The sequence below is a fragment of the Embiotoca jacksoni genome, unplaced genomic scaffold, assembly GCF_022577435.1.
Source record: "Embiotoca jacksoni isolate LCO1_2020_lvr unplaced genomic scaffold, fEmbJac1.0.p SCAF_83, whole genome shotgun sequence".
In the NCBI taxonomy this organism is placed as follows: Eukaryota; Metazoa; Chordata; class Actinopteri; family Embiotocidae; genus Embiotoca; species Embiotoca jacksoni.
In genome coordinates, this window is record NW_027185440.1 from 452,171 (window position 1) to 468,790 (window position 16,620).

General features: G+C 41.4%; 2 protein-coding genes across 6 annotated transcripts; both read right to left on the bottom strand.

The window, feature by feature from the left end:
- Positions 1-9: 9 nt before the first annotated feature.
- LOC138192254 (A-kinase anchor protein 8-like) lies at positions 10-8,600 on the bottom strand. Of its 5 annotated transcripts, none has more exons than XM_069139532.1 (11): positions 8,431-8,600; positions 6,494-6,576; positions 5,494-5,587; positions 4,855-5,179; positions 4,605-4,680; positions 3,180-3,246; positions 2,012-2,159; positions 1,763-1,823; positions 1,505-1,635; positions 1,325-1,414; positions 10-364 (listed from the first exon to the last, which is right to left on the bottom strand). In XM_069139532.1, the coding sequence occupies exons 1-11, from the start codon at positions 8,514-8,516 to the stop codon at positions 344-346; spliced, it is 1,182 nt and encodes a 393-aa protein (XP_068995633.1). In that variant the 5' UTR covers positions 8,517-8,600; the 3' UTR covers positions 10-343. The 5 variants fall into 5 exon arrangements, with proteins under 5 accessions (XP_068995633.1, XP_068995635.1, XP_068995634.1 ...); XM_069139534.1 differs by lacking the exon at positions 8,431-8,600 and adding an exon at positions 8,185-8,361; XM_069139533.1 differs by lacking the exon at positions 8,431-8,600 and adding an exon at positions 8,007-8,166.
- Positions 8,601-11,202: 2,602 nt separating this feature from the next.
- lrrc8da (leucine rich repeat containing 8 VRAC subunit Da) lies at positions 11,203-16,597 on the bottom strand. The gene is made up of 2 exons (XM_069139487.1): positions 16,443-16,597; positions 11,203-14,799 (listed from the first exon to the last, which is right to left on the bottom strand). Coding segments are annotated over exons 1-2 (2,562 nt in total). The 5' UTR covers positions 16,444-16,597; the 3' UTR covers positions 11,203-12,238.
- Between the last annotated feature and the right edge of the window lie 23 nt (positions 16,598-16,620).

A 16,620-nucleotide genomic window follows, 5' to 3' on the forward strand; every position in this document is an offset into this window, starting at 1 on the left:
AAAGCAAAGAAACAAGTTGCCTTTTTCTAATTATTTTTTCACTTTTAAGATATTAACAAGGTCACATTTGGTCTATAAATTACAGATAAAAAAAATTGTTTTTATCTTCTTACCAAATGATGAATAAATATACAAAATAAATCCATAATGTGGTAACAAACCGGACTGAAGACGTCTCCATTTATTCAGACAAATCTTGTATGGCAGATGCAGAGTATGCTCTCTTAACAACTGAGTGTCGACACAGCATTTGTGGTTGTGACCTGTGAAGTCCGCTGTTCTTCGCCTGAAGGATTCAGCATCTCATTGTAAAGAGTATTTTTCACACTTTTAAATATTTCTGTCATTGAAATGAGCTGCCACCCTGAAAGAAAATAAAGCAGCTGTGAGATAGATGCACACGTGGAGCTCAAAGTGCAGTTGCTAATAATTACTCAGAGCCCTGCAGTGTACCATTTACTTGTGCTATGAATTAGATGTTATGCACAGAGTTAAAACAGAAAGATTCTCAGGACATTTTACCCCAATCACTTTTTCTTTGATTCAGAAAGATGGCGTTTGCCACATTTCTTGTATGTACAGCGTTGCTTTTGGCTGTTTTTTTGCAATTTCACTTTATACAGATATGAGAGCATAAAATGTGAGATGTTTACATACAGAAGAGAACATAACAGCTTAGTCAAAATATATTTAACAGCCAATTAGTTATTTTCTATTTTTTATATCCTAAATCTTTTACTTCTGTGATATATTAGAAGATAAATGCAGTAACAAGGGTGTAATATGAAGTAACTGCTTGTGACTGGCTAAACACAACTACATCTTCCTCATTTAGCTTTTTAATTGCATGTGTAAACAACCACATGATAATCAGTTCACTGTTTCTTTTAGTGTCAAATTACTAAAAATGACATTTAAATGAATCATTTGTGTCACATAATATTTTTAAACACATTAGACATCACATGTCATATAAGGCAGACTGTTAAACAGCCCAAATTGGAAGTATTTCCACACATCTCAGTCAGAGCACAAAGTAAAATTTAATAAGTTCCAAGCAGGATGGATGGATTCATGGATAATGTACACAAATGGAATTAAAGTGATGATACTTCAGGGAGTTAATTATCTAATTTATCTACAGAGAATTAACTACTATGAGGGAACCAAAAAAGTACACATGGTCTGCAAATTGAGAATTTATGTAAATCTTTTCAATTTGAGGGCAAAATCCAGTTTTGGGGCTCAGTACTTTAAAGTAAATCTATTTCTCTACAATTATGTACATTATGTTTTAATGCTTTCCAAAACTCTTGAAATATACCTTCAGGAAGTGTTCAAACTGTGGTTTCAGCTCCTTCATCATGGCTTCTGCTTTGCTGAGGCAAGCATGTCTCTGCTGCACTTCAAACTCCTTCAGGAAATCAATCAAGCATCATCAATACGAACAGGTATGTGAAGTAAATTCAATGACCTGCGTTGTGCTGTAGGACAGCAGTGTTACCTTAGTGTTTGACAGGTGTTCCTTAGACGTGATGTGCGCGTGTACTTCGGGTGCAGACGTGGATACGAAGACTTTGCAAGCCGCACAATGAAACATCTCCACCTTCGTCATGTGGTCATTTTCCTGCAGAGCTGACATTTCAAGGATCAGACTCATTAAAGGAATTTATTTTAATGTGTCTGGAACAGAAGATACTGCAATAAGACAGTGCACGTCTCTCACGAGATTTGACCATTTCATTTTGAGTAATGTATTTACCTCGGAGTGCAGTGTCCTCTATGGCCCGACTGCACTGACGGCTTTTATACAGCATGGCTTCCTGTACGGATAAAAACATCTTTCAGCATCCAGATAAGCCAATGCAGGTACATCTGATTGTGTGTATGGTATATTTAAATAAAAACAAGAAACTAGGGGAAAGACTTCAGTAGTACACCACTGCAGTCAACAGGCTCAAAACAAGAACCATCAACAGGAGACATGCAGCCATACTACGTATCATCTTACCTGCAGGAACGCTATAGTCAGATCATCATAGTTATTGTTCTGCTGAATGTGCTCCAGTGTGTCCCAGTGAGTTTTACTGTCCAAATGCTCCTCCAGCTCCTGCCCGCTGGTCAGCTCGACTTCACAAAGGTCACATGTGATGGGGCTGCTAGACGGGAAATAATGTCTATTAACAGCTAAACAGCTGAAAAGCAGGACGTCAAACCTTGAGTATCGATGGTTAAGACCACACTAACCATAAGTTTCTGAAATTAGTTGTAAAGCTGTATTCCGAACAAACTTTCAGGTCTGGACAGTGCTTTAGTTACATTTATAAGATGATTTTCTAATCTGTATATATGTTAAAGAATTAAATGTGATTACATCATGTATGTTTTTCCAAAGGTAAGTCAGAACCTGTTGCCTCCCTCTACTGACAGGACAGCGTGGAAATGAATGTATAGAGAAGAGTTAACATTAAAACTGACATGGAGCAAACATCAGTAGTGGAAAAGGAACAGGCCACTTCAAGGAGGCAAGTTACTCTCTTATGTTACAGGTTCTAATAATTGAGACTCAGCAGGTCTTGACAGCCGTCGGTCAGGCTAACACGGCTCTCATGTTGTAAGTGATGCTTCTTGCAGTGTTAACTAAGGTTTTGCAGATTAAGTGGCGAAACCTTGTATGACCAAAACATGAAGCTGTGAAGAAAGATGAGTTCATTCGTTTGCAAAATACAAATTCTGCTCTCTCACTCAGTGTTTATATTATATCACTATATGTGTTTCTAAACTGAAGAGGATGACATGTGCAGGTCCACATTTTTTGAGTTCATTCAACTAGGTTTAAGATATGAACAGCAGACAACAGCTGATGACTACAAACTAACCACCGTAGGAATCTAGTTGATGCGATATAGTCGACCTAACCTTCTTGAGAACATATCAATGTTAATCCTGACCACCTCAGGACATGAGTAACTTCAGCAACAGTTTTCACTGTAAACGTAGCTCGATGTAGTGGGACTGAAATTACCAGCAGTGAGTTTTAAAGAGTGTCCTGCAGAGATTTAGTCAAATTGTATCAAAGGACATAATGAAAAACATAATAAAAACATGGACATGCGTGTCCTTGTTGTCGCTACATGCAGCGTCTTTAACTACTTGGCATCAGCAGGCTTGGTGCTTACTTGTCTGTTATTACAGTTATGGTCTTGTTCCTCATCACCTTCGTGGGAGAAGGGTCTCGGTCCAGTCCTGTAGAACAATATCATACAGAGAATTACTCAAGATAGTGATTTAAAACGTCTAATCCATGCATTCAGGTTTGTCCAACGTTAACCCTGTGAACCCCACAACCCGACGGCGGGTTTGAGAAGCAGGTTTACTTTTTAAAAACAACAACAATGACGACGAAATGACATGATTTATCGGTGCTAGAAACTGAACTGTAATGATGGGGAAAAAAAGATTTGTCTCTTCCTCTTATTTGCAAGTGATTCCTTTTTTGTTTTACTTTCTGCATCTAATTGACGACTCCCCTGTGTCCTTATCTTGTGACCTACAACCAACTCAGTATTACCATGCGAAAGCAGATACAAAGGGAATGGGGGTGACTGTCAACTGTTTGTCACACTGTATAAAAGCTGCCCTACGGAGATCTGAGAGCAATGCTGGACACCTCTCTTTGAGGGTGCATGTAATTGGCTTTCTTGAAGAAATTGTATTTTCTTGATTCCTGTTGTTCTGGGTTTTGTACCCTCATGGTTGAAATGCACTTATTGTAAGTCGCTTTGAATAAAAGCGTCAGCTAAATGTAATGTAATGTAATTTGTTCCTTCTTGCAAGAACAAATGTCCGATATGTTTGATTTTGAACCAAGCCTCTGAGTAATTTTTCCAACATGTAACTTTAGAAATGATCTTCAAGTTTTCAAACTTACAGCGGCCCTTTAGCTAATCAAGTACACTGAACACTTCTAAACAAATATAACCTTGAAAGACTGATTTTATCAAAATAGCTTTATTCTACATGTCTCATTTTAAAATGTCTCCAAAAAAGAAACCCTTCACACGATGCAGATTCTCCTCCTCAGAGCAACTGGATAGCCTTGAATGACTCGGACATGAAAAAAATTAAGCAAATTTTGAACTGAACTGCAGGCTGGAGCATCGAGAGAGGTTTGCATAAGTTGTGAAGATAAAAATAGCTCAATATGTATAGCATGCGGAGAGCCCCTTCTCTATTTTCCAATATTTATACAAATTCGTGTGCACATCGGAAAATGTTGTAGATAAAAACTCGTTTTTTTTGTTTTAATTGTTGCAAAAAAAGTTCAACTTGGTTTGTTTTTTTCTTCTATGATTTATGACATTTCGACTGTGTTATAGTGCACAAAAGACAGTTTTGAGATTTGCCAGTTTCTAACCATGATTGTGCTGTTTCCATAGAGGTGCAGTGCAGGACCTGCTGGTGCAGTGAATAATGAGCTCACGGTGAGTAAAAATGTGACATGAGCAAAAAAATAAATAAGAAACTGCTTGGGGTTCAGAGGGTTAATTCTGGTCGGTCATTAAGGTGAGCCAACTAGTCAACTTTGTGAAAATGTCATGTACCTGTGTCCACATATGGCAACTGGTGCTGATAGTCCCGCTGTAATCTGGGTGGAGATAATCTAACAGTAGTGCTCATCTACAAAGAAGAGAAAAGACCAACTGTCATGTAAAATCAAAAGTGAAAATCCAGTCCCTGCATCCTGTTCCAAGTCTAAACACACAACTCTTGGCAGAATATAACTACAGAACTGCATACAAAACTACAATCAGAGTACCAAACCGACTGCTTTCATGTTGCGGTCAGTGATACCTCTCTTCTATACTCCGGCGGTGTTATCCTCTCCTCCCCGTTGGTCCTCTGTCCACCGTAAGATGCAGGAAACTGTTGGGTGGAGGAGCCGTGGATACGGTCGTCAGGGCTGCGACCTCTTTGGTCCAGGGGTCCACTGAGCCTCGCTGGCTCACAGTAGGAGGAGTCCCAGCGTCGGTTATCACAAAAACCTCCACCTGGAGACAAACGCTGGCGTTCCAGGTTGTTATCCTGACTGGGGGGGAAGTGGTTGTGGTTTTCAGCTTGTCGTGACTCGAGGTCGGAGTCTGACGACACAGGATCGTAAGGGTCGTAAAGTCCATCCCTGGGGAAAGAGGGATTTCTCTGTTAGTTACAATGATACAGATCATCTGTGAGGACAAGTCACCACTGACCACCGAATGTTCACACATACGATGAATGTCCAAAACAAATTTTATGAACTGTTGAGGAAAAGGAAAGACACTTTTTCTGGAATTAGATCAAATGACGGCTGTGCACATCCCATGAAACATGTTCACCTGGAATAATACAGCAGACAGCCCTTGTTTCAATATTTTAAGTCAACATAACACAAAGCTTAAGTCTCAAATGTGGGAGATGCTGGACACCTCTCTCTACCTTGAATGACTGATTCACCTTTGTGGGCTGCTTGTGCTTTGGTCCTGATAGTCGTCATCTTCTCCGTCAACTGGTTTGAAAGAAGATTTCCATCTCCTGACAGAAGATAGCGCTGCAGAATACAGACGATAAATATGAAAGAAAACTATTTGTTTTGACAGTATTAAGAAATATAATCTATAGTTACAACTAATTACAGCTGAACTGACGAAAGTTATGTTTCTGTTGAATTTATTAGTCACTAAAACAAGAATTAACACAATAATCCCCAGATGCGAGTCTCCTTCAGTCATGGGCAGTTTTCTATTGATTTATATATAATATCAAAAATCAACCAGCAGCAAATCCACCAGTGCAATCTGCATACATTTTTGTCAGTGTTATATTAATATGCTAAGGCAGATTTAGTGCATGCCCTCATTTTCTGTCATCTCTCTAGTGATAACTCTAATAAAGGCAACAAATGCCATGTGATTGAATACGGTCCATTATCTATACCCGCTTTATCCTGAACAGGATCACGGGGCAGGGTCCACCCTGGACAGGTCATCAACACAGAGACAGACGGAAATAAAGACCATTCACGCTCTCATTCACTCCTAAGGGCAATTTGTAGAATCTCTAATGAACCTGACAAGCATATCTTTGGATGGTGGGAGGAAGCCGGAGTACCTGGAGAGAACCCACGCAGGCACAGGGAGAACATGAAAAAGCCCGAACAGAAAGGCCCAGGCCCGGGATCGTACTCTGAACCTTTTCACGGTGGGGCGACAATGCTAACCACGCTGTGCCGCCTACTGTCAACTAAAACACTTTAATATAATTCAGAAAATAATCAAATTACAGACTAAATATAACAGTGAACAAAATACAGCAAAATACTTTGCAGAAGTTAGTTAGTTGTGATGTAAAGTTAAAGTAATCAGAGTTAAAGTAACATGAAAAACAACACCTGAAAAATAAATGTGTGCTTGTTCCTAGGTTTCCTCAAATGAATGAAATGTTCCACTGAACTTACCTGCACATTTCTGGTCTGGTCCAGGCTTACCAGGCACGTCAGATGTCATCCGTTTCATAGCTTCCATGAATTGTTGGGGGACTCTGTTTATCACATAAAAACAAAAGTAAGCACATTACGGCAAATCAAGAAAATACAGCAGTAATAAAACATGAGAGCTGCTACTTGGATATCAACACAGGCAATATGTGTTAAGGAATTCAATCTGTCACTAACTACAGGAGAAACAACAACAGGACCAAGACAACACATTCGACCAACCTCAACAGTTTCTATGCCAGATTTGACAGACTGAAGAGATCCCCTGAGGCATCCCATCAAAATCCGCCCATAACCCCGAGGAGACTACACTTCAGGGAACACCCAAACAGATTCTTAGGGCTCTGAAGCAGCTAAATTCTCGCACAAAGCAGCAGGACCTGACGGGAGGGTCACCGAAATTATTGAAGGCCTGTGCAGAACAGCTGGCAGGTTCTGTTCACAGGTTGCCATGAAGTGCAGAGAAAAATCAGTTCTCCAATCAATAACGCTGTGATTCCAGATACGGTAAATCCCCAACAGTTTGTCAACCCCTAGAACAGATCAGTGGACACACGGTAGTCCTACTTCACTCTACGCTGGAACACCAACACAACACAGTACTGTGCTTTCAATACAATCTGGCCAGTGAAGGTGGTTGTGAAGCTGGCAGACCTTTTGGTGCCGACGCCCACCTGTAACTGGTTGCTTACAGACAGAGGATGGTGAGGATGGGTAATAAGGTCTCTGCCGAGCTCCTCATCAGCACAGGGACCCTGCAGAGCTGCAGTCTCAGCCCCAAACTCAATTCCCTGTGCTTCCTCTGCAAACACCAACTCAGGAGCAGTGCAGTGAACAAAAGCATTGTCCATGGAGAGGGAAAACGAACTATGTTCTTAACATAGACAAAATTTAAAAACAAGTCCTGGATTTCAGGAGGAGAGGCCTCCCTCTGCAGCCTCGCACCATCAGGGAGACTGAGGTAGAGCGGGATGACAGTCACAAGTTCTTCCTTCACAGAAAACCTGAGCTGGGCCAAAAACCCTGCAGGGACAGTGACGAAAGCACAGCAGCCGCTTTACTTCATCGGGCTACTGGAGGAAGGTCGGACTGAACCATCAGCCCTTCTTCATTCGGGCCAACAAAGGACTCGTTGATAGCTTTCACACCGGGAGCATTAGTGTGTGGTTTGGATTCACCACCCAGGCTGAGAGGAAGTCTCTTCTACCAGTCATCAGCGTTGACCTCCTCCTCCTGGTTGCACTCTACTCACAATGCTGCAGGAGGAAAGCTCAGAGCGTCATCAGCTCACTGATTCAGGATACAACCAGAGACACCGCAGGCAAGAGAGCATCACTCACAAAACACTTCAACAACAGCTTTTTCCAACAACTGTCACACTGACTATAATAACTCGACCCCCCCCCCCCCCACCTCACTTACCCAATCCCACCTAACAGAAATAACAGACTGTTTCTGTATTCATCCAACTCACCAAATCTCACTCTCCAACACTACTTGTATCTCATACAGTCTTTTCTCCAGTCCATAGTTGTGTGGAAGAATTGATAGTGTATTTTTTTTTTTGCATGGTGTGTATTATGCTGCTCCTTTAATTGCCTTTCTTAAATTTTTTTGTTTTTTTATAGTACAAAGTTGACAGATATGCACACCTGTACTGTCCTGTAACTGCAAATGGCACTAAATCTCCCGAACCTTGAATCTAATGGGGGTAAAAGGCACATTTAGCCAGCTTAGTTGTTTTATTGCAACTAGCTTCAGCTGCATAGCAACACACAAGCCAGTCCATTGATAATAAAGCCTGGTGTGACGTTTGCAGTAAAGTTTAACAGCAGGCATGCACCACCCTTAACATCCAGCTTCACGTTAATACTGCACCCAGTGCTGAATTAACAAACCTCCCAGGCGGCTGCTGTTTGTATCCTGTAACAGCGGCTGAAGGTATCATTGAAGGGTTGAACGGATCGTTATTCCGCCGCTTCATTGTTTTAACAGCTGCAGATAAACTGTGTGTGTAAAGCTAAAGATGGCGCAAAAGCATGCCAACAGATGCCAGCCTCTTCTTCTTCTTTCCTCCTTTCCTCTTCTTGTGTTTTATGTCAGTTGTGGCGCATTATGGCGCCACCAACTGGAACTGGAGTTCGTCTCCGGGCTCTTAACTGCACCGGCACTCATTTATTTATGAGTAAAAGAATAGAAAATTAGGAAAATAAAATCAATTACATAAAGTTATATATTGTGTATCTTTTAAAAAAAGAAAGAAAACACTCCTCCCCAAGAAGTTAAGGATCAGTAGGCTATAGGTTTCCTTCACTCATTTTTTAAATATAAAATAAATTACATTATTTAGGTGTATTAATAAAACAATTAAAAAAAAAAAAAGGTGTGCTCTTTGATTCTGTATGACCAAAATGTGGCTTGGATGTTATTGTTTTTCTCTCTCCGTTCTTCCGTGCTTCTCATCATACTTTATTTTGAATTTTGTACAAACCCCATGAAATCACTGGTTTATTATTCCCTATATATATAGATATATACTGTACTGTATATATCTATATATATATGTTGACTGTGTTTCTTGGTTTGTTTGTATATAATATATATAGATATATAATGTACTGTATATACTGTGCGTTTTATATTTTATATTTTTTTACTGCTATTTACTGCTATTTTATTGCGTTTCTATTATTCTATTCTATTCTATTCTATTATTTTATTCTATTATTTATATTATTATCTTATTGCTTCTGTATGGTGCTGTAGCGAAAAAATTTCCCCTCGGGGATTAATAAAGTAAATACCTACCTACCTACCTACCTACCTATTTCCAACATTTTAAAAGCAACATATCTACATTTTGGTGCATTTTCATACTCCTTCATCCTTCTTTCTTTTGTATTGTTTGCTTTACGCCCTAGTATGGCTTCATGAACAGAAGAATTCAATTAACATCTTAATTAACATCCACTTTTTGCATTCAAGTCGACTTCAGTCAACACTGGACCTTAGTCACTGTTAATTCTCTTACAAAGATGCTTACTCCTGCAGACAGATGGCAGCAAAATGCAACACATGGTGGACCTGCTTGCGTATTTTTCATCTTATGGATACACAGTAAATAAAGTGTCATGAACAGGGGTTTCCAAGTCTGTACATGTCAATTAAATGGCATAAACAGTTACGTCGAGGGTTTGTACATTATGTTTTTCTATACTGAGCATGTACTATATACAAACTGAAACTTTAAGGCTTCATAACAGGGGGTTGGCAGGGCCTCGCAGGCTGCTGGGTCAATCTGACCACGTGTAAATAATAAGATACACCCGGCATTTTATTTGCGGGTCAAGCAGACCAGATCTTCTACCGGAAGCCGAGTTCATCTGTGAACGAGTGTTGACATAACCAGACCGAATGAACAACAGTATGTGCTGACAACTTTACATCGAGGATAGGAAGAACTGGTACATTGTGATGTAAATTCCCAATTTTCATATTTAGAAACAGTGATGCTATTGTTCCTCTTTAACAGGACTCGCACACTCCCAAATAGCTACTCGGCTGCAGAGGATCACCACTGTAAACCCGACCCATGAAGTAAACGCTCGGGTTATGATTTTTGGCAGACGCGTCTTCTGTAGGAGACGTCTGATGTTGATCAGACATCAGACGTCTGTTGAAAAAGATTAAGGGGGTTCAGCCACACAAACAACATGCATTTCTATAAGTTATCAGGAAACGGACTATTTGGACTGTTTCACCTTTTGAATGCTTCACTGTAGAATTAATATACTGGGAGCATCCTGTTACTTGAGATCACTAACATCGTCCACTCTCATTGACAAAAGAGCGCGGTCTAAGGAGGCTTTGTTCAAGAGCTCCAAGGGGAATTCAGCACAATGTTTTTCTCAAGTCTTTGGTGCAGAGAGGAAACAAAAGTAGAAAACGTGTTTCCACTGTGAAAACTGTTGAGCAGAACAACAATAGATATTTTGGCTGGTCAAACACAACTGTATCCAATCACATAATTAATTGCTGCACTGCGGTAATTGCTGAGACACAGCCATCATTAATGTGATCAGTTTCGTCAATGTATTTCCTTAAGTGATGAGTTAAAATTGATTAATGAAATTAATAAAAGTGTTCTGACATGCACAGTGGTGTCAAGATTCAGGTTAAAAAAAAAAAAAGCTAAATTACATGAGAAGCACAATATGGATAGACTTTAAACAGGGAAGGAAAAAAAAAAACCTGGAGATGCTCATCAAACAATAATCGAATCAAAAACATAAAAAAACCAACCTTGTTACTCATGTTCACTGTCAGTAAAGCAGTAAAGATGAATAAAAAACAAACATGTCGCTAATGTAACTTTAATAAAAAATTCCTTCAACTTTGGTTCTTGGGTTATCGCTGATAAAAATGCATTTACTTTAAGAAGCAGTGCAGTAATGTGATATTTTTCCTGCTTCATTTTTAGGGCCCGAGTACTGATGGTGCAAAAGCCCTATTGTAAATTTCTTTTTTTTTAAATGGCTTAAATGTACAAAAGATTTTCCACTCAAGCATCATTGTGGAATGTGAATGAGAAAAATGATCCACTGTATTCGCAGCATTCTGGCTGTAGCCCAGCGCTCATCTGAATGAGATAAATAATGGTGAGACATTCATCTAAAATTGTATTTTATTGTGCCATAAAGTTATGAACTTTGAGCATGGGATCACCAAAGTGGTACAGCAGCTCTGAAGAACAATTATAGGCCTACACAGATGTACATATATATAAAAAAAAAAATTAAAAAAAAAAAAAAAAAAAAAAAAAGAAGAAGGCAGACATTATTAATAATACGCGATTGTGACATGTAGGACAATCCGTCCAACTACTGACCACTTTTAATCACGCGTTTCACACTTTGAAACATGACTTCAGAAGCTAGTCACCAGATTTCCCTTTTATCAGCTCACATTGGTCTCACAACAGGTTATCAGAGAGGACATTCCCCAATCATTACATTATTAAGTTTTCAATGTGCAAATGAATTACTATAGGCCTTGGTATACAATCTCTACAACAGTAAGGTAAAGGGTCATTTCTGGTGCTTTGTCTCCACCTGAGTTTTACAACTCTAAATTAACTCCGTTAGCTACAAGGTGAGTCAACATATGAGAAAAAAAAAATGTGTAGGTTACATGACTTTCACCAAATTTCAAAACGACCAAGAAAGGAGTGTTGCATTGTGTTTACTTCTATACCATATGCAAATTGCTTTGTGGCTAGTGGTTGTATGTAAAACTGACATGAAAACGTGAATTATTCATCACTGTAAAAAAGAAAAGGAAAAAGAAAGTAGCAGCAGTTAAGGCAAAAAGATTGTTCCCCATGATTACAATTATACCTGAGTACCTAAAGCAATACTAACAAATCTACGTGTGTCATTGGAGCAAACAGTTTTGGTCTACGGAGTTATTATATAAAGCAGTTCTAATTTTTATAACTCAAAACTATGAAAAAGCAAAGCAAAAAAAAAAAAAAAAAAAAAAGACTGAAAAAGCCGAATTAGATACATAGTCAGCAACAACAAAAGCAATCTATTAAAATAAGCAACTAAGACAATTCATTAAAGTAATCATTTCTATGGATAATACAATTTTAAAAAGTCTGTTCAATCAATTAGCGCCAGCCAGTCTGAGTCGGAGGGTTTTGTGCTATAAGCCACTCGTAAAGGACACGTTGTTGTCTCGGCTGATGCTCTCCTTAACGTCTCCGGGCAGTGCGTCAAAAAGATGGTCCTCCACAACCAGGCCGGCTTTGCGCAGCAGGCGGCAGTTTCCCAACTGGACCGGCAGTCTGTCCAGACAGTTCCCTCTGAGCTCCAGTTGAGTGAGCTGCACCAGTTGACCCACAGTGTCGGGCAGAGTGGTGAGCGCGTTGTTCCCCAGACACAGCACCTTCAGCTTGGTGCATCGGAACAGCGGCTTGGGCAGCGCCTCCAGCTTGTTGGAGTTGATGGCTAAGTGCTGGAGGTTGTGGAGGAGGCCCACGTCTGGGGGAAGCACCGTGATGGAGTTATGGCCCACATCCAAGTGTCGCAGTTTGGGTAGCGTGAACAAGGCTGGGGGCAGGGACTCCAGTTTGTTGTGCGAGAGGTGGAGAGCCTCCAGAGACTTGATCTGGCCGATGGACGATGGAATGGTTATAATTTTGTTGTGCCACAGTTTAAGGCATGTCAGCCTCTTGAGGTGCTGGAAGCTGATGATCTCCTCAATGGTCCGGATGTTGTTAGACTTCAGGTCAAGTTCCTGTAGGTTGGTCAAGCTGAAAATAGCATGGGGAATCCTCTCCAGTTCACAGGTGTGCAACTCCAGTTCGATTAGATTCGTCATTTTTTTCAAACTGTTTAGTACCAGCAGTTTCGTACCATCGTTGTGCACCACTAACCGGATCAGGTGTGGTGAAAGCTCCGTGATGTTCGTGGGCATTTTTGTCAGGTTGCTCTTCAGGCATAATGTTTTTAAATGCCGCAAATCCCGCATGGACTCCAGGCCGATCATTTTGTTGTTTTCTGAGCTCAAGTTGCCGATTAGGTTGAGCTCCCTCAAACTCCTCAGCAAATACACCCAAGTTGGGATCTCGGCGACATCAGTGAACTTGACGTGAAGGCAGCGGAGATGATCACGCAGGAAAGCAAAGCCCGTCTGCTCGACTTTGGCCGGACAGTGGCAGAGATGCAGCTCCTGGAGGCTGGTCATTTGGGAGACCTTTGCCGAGAACCTCACCTCGGGGATGAGCTCCAGTTTGAGCACCTCCAAGTCTGTGAGGTCAAACACTGCGTTTGGGAGCCCAGAGAGCATGAAGAGGTGCAGCTCCTGCTGGTCCTGGGCGTTACGAGTCACAAGCTGCCTTAGTTTTTCAAAGGTCCACTCGTGATTGAGGCTGATCTCCCTCAGCTTGTTTTCACTGACCTCGGACAAGAAAACCCCGAAGCGTTTGGAGTAGAGTTGGTCATACTGGTCAACCATGTGTAAGAGGAATGCAAAGTCATTTTTGACATCAGGAATGTCGCTGAAGCTGCTCTCTTCCCTGACCTTCTCGAACGAGTACTCTTTCAGAGGGCGTCGGAACACCCAGAAGAGGGAGTACAGGCATGTCATCCCGTAGATCAAAATCAAAGTCATGTAGCTGATCAGCAGCTTGTTCAGCATGAAAGCCATGTTGTGCGTACAGAAGAACTTTCTGTAACCAGTTAGCTGTTTTATATCAGGCTCACAATCATGCTTAAAATTTATCTTCGTGAAAAAGGTCGAAGTGTAAGACAATATCAAAATAAACTTGACGGTTTTGACGATGGTCTGTGCCACGTAAAGCTTGTAGATGAAATCACTGTCCTCCACGTGAGCTCTGAATTTTCTCACTTTCTCGAACAGGGCTTTGGCCTGCTCCCCGTCCTTTTTATCCAGGATCGTCATGCTACTCGGGACCTCTGCGATGGGCTTGTCTGCAGAAAATTTCACCCCGAGCATGGGTGTGGATTGGTTGGCATTTGTGCCTTCATCCTTTCCCTCTAAGGACACCTGCTTTGGTGCCGAGGAGGTGCCGGTCAGCCTCTGTTTGTTCTCCTCCGAGTCCTCACAAGCCGTTTCAGACAAAGCCTTCGTAGTCCACGGAGACTCAAAGCACCTCCCCAGAATAGAAACAAAATGCTCAATCTTTGAGCTCGTTTTGGGGTATTTGAACCAGAAGTTGCTACTGACCATGAGAATGAGGGTGTGGATGAGGGTGAGGTACGGAAAGTACTTGGAATACCAGGGCAAGGCAACGTGGTAGCATATTTGGTTGATAAAGACATATTGTTGGTAGTCCAGGTTAGTTTTGACCCCTGTCGGCTGAGGTTGATCGACATATTTCTCGGAGACCGCCGTGTGTTGGTGCGTTACGTGGATGTCGTGGACAGCTTCGTCCGGTAGGTCTTTAGTGACCAGTGGGATGGTGGCTACCACAGGGGCCCCGGTGGCTGCTGACGAGGCCGCCTCCCGTGTGCTCTGCTGGGGGAACGAGTCCAGTTTCGTGCCCGAAGCCTCCTCCGGATCCTCCAGACATGGGAGGCAGGCCACCTGGTCCTTGGTGATCTGCATGGTCATTGCAAATATGGCCAGCATGAGCATGACCAGCCCCAGGTAGTCCATGAACACGTCCCACCATGGCTTTAGGATGCGGTACGTCGGCTGGATGTCATTCAAGGATGCAACCTCGGCGAGTGTGAACATCACTGCAAGAAATAGAGGAGGGTCAATAAATCACATTCGGTGTATGCAGCGTTTTTAGACCTTTAATATTGAAAAAAATTTGTTGTCAATTTTTGGAGGTAATTTCTCTGGTTCCCGTTTCTCCAATATGAAAATTTGCACTCACATTTTTACTATTCTATCCTCATCATTATAAACTGATTACATCTGGGAGTCCTTCAAAAATATTACAGATGTTTTTCCACTATTCCCCTGTGACCTCTTTCAACACTGTCATGAGTAATCACTCAGGAAACCGAAAAGGACATTTTAAAGACGTCATGAGTTTCTCATGAGGGCTCAAACTTAGACCAGGAAGTTCAACCTTTGTGGGTAAAAATCCACAGCAGGTTGCCCAAACTAAAGAGCCCTGTCGTTCTCTCTGCTGCTGGAGTAACACATTGAACCCCCAGCTGTACAACCTGTGAATGTGTAACTGTGAATGCACCACCGAGTGCAGAGCGCGCTTCATAATTTCATCAGGGTGATCTACATTGAAATCTCACTTCCTCTCCAGTTTTAGTCCGTAATGCTTAAACAGTGTTTAAGCAGCGAGCCAAGATTGTGCTAAATCCAGACGAATTACAACGTGTTGTTTCTGGAACAGCGCAGACTCCTTTGATGAAGCTGCTAGTCCACCAGCTGTTGTGACTCACTAAGATGTTTGGCACACGTGCTTCATTTAATGAAGCACTAAAAAAGGTTCTCTTATTTAGTGTATGTGGCACTTTCTTGTGGTGGGTTTTTGGAGTGTCCCCATATAACAATCAATGAGTTCCCAGTGAATATCGTATAGTATTTCCCTACTTTTATCACCTACAGTGCTACATTGCTCCGGTCATAATTACTACGACTGCAAGAGGTCGCAATAAACATAAATATAGGTTGTTTTAACACCCTTCGGCAAACGCCTTCAGCGCGAGTCTTACGTTTTCACACATGGCAGAAAAAATACATTCAAACAGGCTCGGAGGAAAAAAAAAAAAAAAAATAGTTTTGAGTGTGTGGGTGGTTGTGGGGGGCGTGGTGCCCCAGGAAAGGGTGGGGGGCCCTGTTGCCACCACGGCAGGCCCTGTCAAGCAGGGGCAGGGTGGTTGAATACCTCATGATTAAAGCGAAGGAACATACTGCTCTGTTCAGACTGAATACATGAAACTGGACTTTGCCACGTGACGGCAGCTCCATGCCAAGTCTAAGTTCATTATGATAAATTATCACAGACAGTTTAGTGTAAGACCAGAGGGTAAAACATAGGCTCCAGACGTCCATATGTATATTTATTTTATGGGCAGACTATTCAACCAGAAGAGAAGATCTTGTAGTCGGATGATAAAACATTTGACCTTTTTTTTTTCCTCACGCGAGCTTTTTTTTTTTTTTTCTTTGGCGCAGTAAGTTTTCTGGATCAGGTGACTTGTTGAGACACGTGAAATGGAGAATCAATGTGTATCCCGCCGTTAAACGTTTACACCGGGTAACCGGCTCCTTATCTGGAAACTATTATCTCTTTGAACACGCGGGGGGAAGAATATCTTTTAACTTAATAGCAATTAAGTGCACGTGATTTTTTTTTTGATTTTTTTTTTTAAGAGTCCATTAAAAACACAGTGAAAGAAAATATACTTACTGCTTGTGTGGCGTTATCTCAGTCCAATTATGTCTTCTTCGCCCTGCATGCCACTTTTCGACCCGCTCCTCAGGTGCGTCTTTAACCTAATTTCTCAGCCCAGTTAAAAACTGTGGGAACGACGCCGGTCGGTGAAACAAAGCACTGAAGAGCATCTGTTCGTGACTGTGCGCTTTGC